The sequence below is a fragment of the Protopterus annectens genome, chromosome 13.part0 (genome assembly GCF_019279795.1).
Source record: "Protopterus annectens isolate FY-2018-M chromosome 13.part0, PAN1.0, whole genome shotgun sequence".
Taxonomy (NCBI): Eukaryota; Metazoa; Chordata; order Ceratodontiformes; family Protopteridae; genus Protopterus; species Protopterus annectens.
In genome coordinates, this window is record NC_056747.1 from 950,214,897 (window position 1) to 950,223,014 (window position 8,118).

Consider the following 8,118-nt stretch of genomic DNA (forward strand, 5'->3'; position numbering starts at 1 on the left):
TGTCACGTTTTTAATACCATTTAGGCATCCGGCAGAGTTAGGCAAAGAGACTATAAACTGATTTCCTTGTAACTTATTTTTATGTTTTCTACTGCAGGTAGACAGTAACTAGCTCAGAACACTATTCCATAGCTGGTATCCACTGACAAATACCTTATTCTCAGTCCATGGTGGCTCCTTATTGAAATGTCAGCACTTGTAATGCCAAGTGCCGACATGCCGAGACCCCCCCCCCCCCAGAAATACAGGAGTAGAGTTAATATCGAACATGGCTCTTCTACTTAAAACTTAATTTTTGCAGGGTGAACTCCCCCCTCCTCCACTGATATGAGCAAGCTCTCCACATTCCCCAAATTTATTTATATATATATATATATATATATATATATATATATATATATATATATATATATATATATATATATATATACCAACTCCGAGATCACCATACCTCAGAGATAGGAGACAAGGGAATATTCTATGGAATGGCCCTCTCAGACTTAGTATATGTAAGTCTGTTTTTTTCAGGCACTCAGTTTCACCATTATAAGATACGCTAAAGTGGATCCCAACATTTTAAGTGGTTTCTGTCCATGCTTTATCTTTTACCATGAAACTGTTGAGGAACAGACCAGTAGTTAAGCTGTGATTGTTCTCTATTGTTTATCAGCAAGATCTGGAGATTAGAGTAACAAATTCAAAATTAACTTGATAAGCCCAACAGATCTGGGTCTAATGCCAGCATATTTTATCTGTAAATCATGTACGTGTAAGTTAATTTACCTAACTAATGTTCCCAGGCTGATCCTGTAAATGGACAATTTTTGCTTGGTGAACTTCTCTGGATACTAAAAAGTAAATAAAATGGCTCTGTCAGGGGCTTGGCAGCATTACAAAACATTTTACACACATTTTCCCTTTGTCAATATTCCCACACAAAGCATATTCCTTTGTCAGTGTTCTTACAAAACATGGGTATGCAACAATGCAATCACCCTGCAGACATCAGCACAGCTCTCCTCATCAGCATATTTATTTATCCTTTGTTGACCAGGATAGTTCCAATAGGCTAGTGGCCTCTCTTCACAGGAGACCTGAAGTGGTATTTAAACTGCTAGGAGAAATTTGGCTAAGGCATCAGAGAACTTCCCCACTCTTTTCAATAGGTGCCGTGGGATGTTTTACATTCAACTGAACACCAACTCAAGTAGAAGAGACGCCAGTTTAACATCTTATTTGAAAGATGACACACTCAGGAATGCAGTACCCACCCTTATGATGCACTGCATTATCAGTAATCCAGCCACCTCATGGGGGAATAGAACCCACAGCCACCAGCACGAAAAACTAGTGTGTTACCTAATGAGCCACTAACACTGACCAAGTAGGAAGCTGTTTCTAGTATAATGCCACTACTGCTAGGGTTCTTAGCAGCTCCTCCCAAAAAAGATGTGGAGTCATTCTTTCAATCAGCCGAGGCGAAAGTGTCATGAACTAGAAATGAACATGGGTCTTTAAAATAATTTATGTATAATTGGACTACTTCTCAGGTCTATACTTTTTTATGGAAATATCACATCATAAAAGCCGTGTTCTTCTTTCACCTTCATTATTCTGATTGTGTTATTTCACAACTCAGTAAATCCCTCTAAAATGAGTAAAAAATGTATAGGAAATATTACTTTTGAAATGTGTGCGTACATTTTCTGATCTAATCTAATAACTGCATTAAACAGTAAAGCTATGCAGTCTTTTATATTGTGATACGTGGTCTTGTTTCTCACTAAGAATACTTTCCTAGTGGTTTGTAACAGAAGCCCTTTCAGCAGAAAACGCTGAGGTAACTAGATATCTGGCTGTTGAGATTCAGCCTTTCCTTTTATGTTGCCTGTGCATGTTTACCACTCTAAAAGTGATTGCAGATCTACCCACATCAATCGTTTCAGCAAGCAGAGGGAACCAAAGAGTTAATGTTTTATAGTGAAGCAAAATACTCTAAAACCTTTGTAAAGAGAAAAAAGAAAGGCAGCAAGTCATTTGAGTTGTAGCTTGACATTCCTCAGTTAGCTTTGTGCCTGTGCTTGCATGCAAAAGTCATCCCCTCCTCTCCAACTATTTTAATCATTTCAGAAAGGGTGGGTCATCCCAGAGGTTGGCAGGCTGTTTTATTTAGCAGAGGTGGAGCTAACCAATAGCATTAGAGCTCAGAAAATTTGCAGGGTAGCTTCACTGCACGATTCTGCAGAGCTGTGCCATTTCATCTTAAGCACACATGCAGGCATAGATTGCACTCAAGCTCTGGCTTGAATCTAGGGGCAGATATTTAGCTTGGCCTCAGTAGGACAGTTTATAACTTTTTCTAGTCACAGTTTTTCTTCATTTGCCAGTCCGGAAGCTGACAACCATGACGGATACTACTTTACAAATTATCGAACATCCAAGTGTCTCTGAATCCTCAGATGAGCAACAGTTGATTACTGATGAGCAGTTAATTGACAATGAGGAACCTGCTCAAACAGACCAGATCAATGGGGTGACTGTTCTGACGCTACTGGACAAAATCATTGGGGCAGTTGACCAAATTCAAAATACCCAGTCGCAGCTGGAACACAGGCAACAAGAGATGGAAAATGCTGTGACCAGCATCCAAAGCGAGTTGACCAAGCTGACCAAATCACACACTACTACCAGCAACAGTGTCAACAAGATGTTAGAGAAAGTGCGCAAAGTTAGTGTAAATGTGAAGACTGTGCGACAGAATCTGGAGAAGCAGGCAGGGCAGATCAAGAAGCTGGAGAGCAATGAATCAGAGCTGTTGAAAAGGAGAAATTTTAAAGTCATGATCTATCAGGTAAGAGAACGATTAGCAAACAATATCCTTAGGGAGTGGTCAGGGTGTCTTGTGTGTGACTCAAATAGCAGAGCTGCCCTTTCCACAGACATGCTCACATATATGTACACACTTTTCCATAAGCACATATACATGTATGTATGTACCCTTACCCACACAGACAGATACACACACCTAAGATTGTCAGGTGCCAACTTGATGATATCTGTTAGGCGTGTATAAAGTATATTTATTTTTTTCAATTCTAACTAGTCCGTCTTGCCATCTTTGATCTGTAAAGTCAGATTAGTTGCAAATACAAACAGATTAGTGGTTCAACCATACCTGATATGGATGGGCATGTTTCCTTGATTCACCTAATGAAAAAATAGCAATCTGGATATGACTTTGTTTTTTTTCTGCCTAAGACTAATATGCACTCTTTGAATGCATTTGATTTTAGCACTCAAATCATTTCACAAGATAACATGTTGTGGAAGGCTTTCCACTGCAGCTGTTAAACGGAAAATCTGTTTTAAAGGCAATCATTTAGAAAAACAAACGAAGGCTGGCAGGTACTTTGCTCTTATAGACTGAGCCTTGCAGATTGTAGAGAAACTAGGATACTGGATGTACTTTTAGTTCTCCTGACGGACAACATAGTTAAGTAGCTCTATGACCCAATTTAGCACAGTGATTCAGAGCTCAAATATTTATAGCCTGTCTGAAAGAGTGCAATACCAAAATAAAGTACATACTGGTTATTAAACTAGACATTGAAAACTATTATTGGCTTTAATAAGATGCAGACAGGCTGTAGGGCAGATGTTACCTACATATGGAAAGTTCTGTTTTATGCTGATGATGGCCAGACTCTTTTTTTCCCACAAAAATTGAAAATCCCAAATGATGTTGCACAGAATATTAGTAATATCCCCAAATGACACTGTAAGGCAGTGTGCTGCAAATGATTTCTATCTGTAGAAACATAGATCTTGAGGGTGGATTTTTACAATGTCTGCTTGCACACTGTGTGAATTTGAGCAAGACACCTTAGCAGAATAAACTCCCAATAAGAAGCATTTATGCTTATCTGGTTTTACCTGGTTATCAAAGGCTGAATAAATTTAAAAAAATAATGGTTCACCCTCTACCAGAATTCCGGGTTCAACTTTCTTTGCAGCTGCTAGGCACATTTCATATTTACTTCAGCACAGAATGTAATCAGTATTTCATTGAAAATGACATAATTTATGGTAGAAAAGCTGTCCCAAGAGGTCTCAGTATATTTCATGCCACTATGCTTCTCTGGTTATAACTGAAAAAAATCAGATTCTTCTTCCTTCACAAATAAACGTGATATAGCTGATTATGGCCAGACTGCATATGTTGCACGTTCAGATACTTTACCCTGTAATGTAGGGATCAGATGTCAGTCTGAGGAAGCTGGGTGGGGTTTTTTAGGGGGAGGCAGTGTCATATAAACAGCAAAGGGAAGAACCACAAGTGGAGACGTGCTGTCCTGTTGGTGGACCTTGAACTAGTGGCTTAACTTTTCATGTATCAGTGGTCTCTGTTTCAAATAAAGGTAAAAGCAGACATTACCATGACTACTGCAGTGCATCTTTACATGTGCCTTTACAGAGTTTGGCAGCAAACTGGTTCTGTACGCTGGAAAGAAGTGCTTCTTGGCTTCAGAGAGCTAGCATATTATTCTGGGCATACATTTCTAATGTCCAGATGTTTGCCTCATATTTTTGGTCTGTTTCTCATAAAATTGTGGCTTTCTGACAAATCACTGGCAAATCATTGAGGACTAAAGTCAGAAAATAATGGCAGACATTTGAGTTTCAGACGTCATATCCTTCAGAAAATTCATGCTAATGCAAAGGCTGTTATTCTATCAACTTTCTAAGCTTGTAAGAGCAATATTTAAAAAGTGTCCCTATTTTTGGGTCTTTGACCCCCCCCCCCCTGCCCACCATCATTTGTGGCTTTGCCAGATTTCTTGCTATAAGAGGTTGAGAGCTATGGTTCTGGGCTGCAACAATTTCTACAGGTGACCTATGGGGTGGCAGCTCTTATGAGCCTCCAGTGCTGAAATTTTTGCCTAAATAGAACTGATTCGATATCACAAAGGATGATTTAATTTTGTCTCTTAAAAAAACTCATGGGACAGAGGTGAAACCCTACATAACATTTTTATTTATTTATTTATTTTTTTGCTTTAATTTGGTTATCCCCGTGATTTGTTTAATAATAAAGTTATAGCCCAGGTAATATAACTATGGATAAGGAAGAAAGTGCTCTGTAAGCACACAAAACTTCTAAAAGCATAAATTCAGCACAAATGTGAATGTTGACAATTAAACATTTTGATCAAATTAAATGGTGTGTTTCTTTTATCACTTCCTTGGAGACCAATTAACAGTTCTTCCCTTTTTCCTTTGATCTCATTTGGTCATTGCACCTACATCTGTATGAAAAATATAAAGGTGCTGTTGGTATAGAAAAGAATTAGTATACATGTACGTCATTCACAATACACTGGTATCAATATGATCTCTACTTCATATCCTGTGACTTAGTGCGGACCAGGAATGTAATACAAAACACTGTGCCTATTATATTACATCTGCAAGTCTAGTCCAGAAAAAAGAGAAACGTCACAACAGTACAGCAGAGCTCTTGCTAGTGCAACTCCAGCTCCATATAGTCCTTTGGCAGTGCCACAATTAAAGTGGACAAGGGGATGCCCATGAATGTGTTATATGTTTATGTCTATAAGTTTTTTGACACCCTTTTTCTGAAGAAGTTTGTGAAGATGTTAAATGGTGTAGGGTGGGGGACTCATAATAATGAGCTAGAGGTGAAACTGTCTGACCAAGCAGAAGGGAATTGCATCTTTTTTTGGGTGGGGCTGGCAGAAGAAAAAGCTAGTTGTCAGTGGAATGCCACATGTTTCACTGCTAGGACAGTCACAGGCCTAGTTTGGTGTATTTACGTCAGATATTACAAGAGGTTTGGACAACAAAGTCCACTTGCAGGCTAGTGATACCATGTTTATGAAAAGTGGGCACAGAAAGGCCATGTTCTAGTGAAAGCCATTGCAGACTGCAAGGTGGGAGGGGGGCACATGTCATCGAGAACTTAATGCAAAAGAAAAAATAGAAAACGTGCAAGGATGTACACATTGGTGAAATAAATCTTGAGAAATGTACATATCTGGAACTGTGAACTTAGCAGGGACAGAGAAAGAGGTCATAATCGCCTTTATGCCATATTATGCACTGCAGCATAATAGGGCAGTGCTGAAGGCCAATGAAATGACGAGGTGCATAGCTGGTAACTGCTTTCTGGAAGTGCTGAAGTCCTGCTTTTATTGTGCAGTGCCAGTAGTAAGGAAGATCGGATCTGGAATACTGAGTAAAAAGTGTGCCATGCTGGATTATCAGAATGGTGAGGAAAACAGCAGCTGGAATGTCAGGAGAGAGGCGGACAGTGCAGAAGCGTTAAAAAAATGGAGGGAGGTTATAGTGTTGTGGACATATTATGCTGAAAAGAAGCAAGTAGGGTGGAACAGGAGAGGAAGGGTAGGAGAGACTGGAGATTAAAATGACAAATGGAAGAAAGGCAATTCAAGATTTAAGTAAGGAAATATTATGCCACAGAGTGGAGGGTTGGGGAATGGGTAGATACACAGCTTAGATTATACTGCTAGAGGCAGTAGTACAGTATAGTAAAATATAAGGTTTTAAAGACATATGCAACAGTTGGAAGAAAGGATAGGGCAGGGATAAGGGAGATGCAATGAGACACCTACATCATTCAGATGAGCTTGATCAATCATAGGTCTTCCTTCACTTATATGTATGGAAATTGATCACTGTTTTTACTTTGCCTTGGCATTTGCTAGTTGTCTGAATTGCTGTCTTTACTCCAGCTTGGCATATACTAATTAAACCTTATAAGATTTTCTTAAAATGGCATCCTTGAGAAAACAAAAATTGGTAGGGATTATTAATGTAGGCCAAGCTGATATAACGGTAACACTCCACAGCTTTGTGAAGTTTTAATTCATCGTGTTACAGCGCTGGTGTCAGTCATCACATGGCAACTTGGTGAGAAGCTGGGCTGCCATTTGTCTAAATCCTGCTGAATTGTTATACATGTCTCAAAGCAATCAGCTCTGTTACTGAGTATATACGTACTGTGTGTCTTGCCCAAGAAATGAAGAAATGAATGTGTATGACATTTAAACTGCTGTTTTATGTATTTTGGAAGTTGTACGGTCGGGGGGAGAAGGCATTAGGCTTTTGATTCCTAACATTCTGCATTACCTACTTTGTAATGTTGGATCTGAATTGTAAATGATGCAGTTGTGCAGTTTCTGCACATTATCTCCCTATATTCTGAGAACTTTGCAGCACTTCCAGTTACAAGCAGTATTGTAAGGCACAGAGCCTGAAGCATTTTGCCTCAGAATGTTTGGCATGAACTTAGAAGGCTGACATGAGCCATAACAACTTTGACTTTTTACCTGATTCTTTAGAACTCTGGGATGTATCCCAACACTGGCTCATTGGTGAACAATTCTGTCTCACAACATCAGTGTCTTCAGTTGCATTACTTTACACTTGTTTGACAGTAGAAGGTGACAGTAAACCTGTCTAGTTTGCCCTTTAAAGGTATTCAACATTATACCTCCATTTCATTCATGACTTAAGTTACACCTCAACCTTTCTATGCCTCATGCCTTCTTGAGTCTTGACTATATCTGTGACTTCTATCACCATCATTCATTTTTTCATCCCTTTCATGAGTCCACACCCCTGTCTGTGAAGAAGTCATTTAGTTACTGCCTACAACTTGGTGTATGTTTCCCCTCCTCCACTCTCTGTCCTTCCTATGATGGGTATCCCCTTCTCATCTTACTGACATGGTCAGCATTAAACTTTTATGAAGAATGCCCAGTGTCTGTATGGGGTTCCCCTCTTCCTCCCCAATCAGCAGTATCAGAGACTAAGCAGGTAGCACACTTGCCTTTAGTGCTGGAAGCCCTGGCTGAAGTCTGTGTGTGTTCTGTTCCCACTCCAGCCAATTGAATTGCTGACACTGACATGCTTTAGGGAGCTGTTGTACCCCAGAGTGTGCCATCCTTAAGATGAGGCATTAAACTGAGTCGGCAGTAGCTCAGGTGGATGTAAAAGATCCCACATCACCTGTTGAAAAGAGTTGGAATTTCCCCAATGCCCTGGCTTAATTTACACTAGTAGTATAAATACCAC

At 39.5% G+C, this 8,118-nt stretch overlaps 1 protein-coding gene across 1 annotated transcript in view; it reads left to right on the forward strand.

Moving 5' to 3' along the window:
• The first annotated feature begins 2,212 nt into the window (after positions 1-2,212).
• The window catches only part of CAVIN1 (caveolae associated protein 1), a 225,806-nt gene continuing 219,900 nt past the window's right edge, over positions 2,213-8,118 (forward strand). Inside the window, exon 1 of the mRNA XM_044054712.1 lies at positions 2,213-2,851. Coding sequence (XP_043910647.1) covers positions 2,405-2,851 — 447 coding nt within the window. The 5' untranslated portion in view covers positions 2,213-2,404. The remainder of the gene's footprint in view (positions 2,852-8,118) is intronic.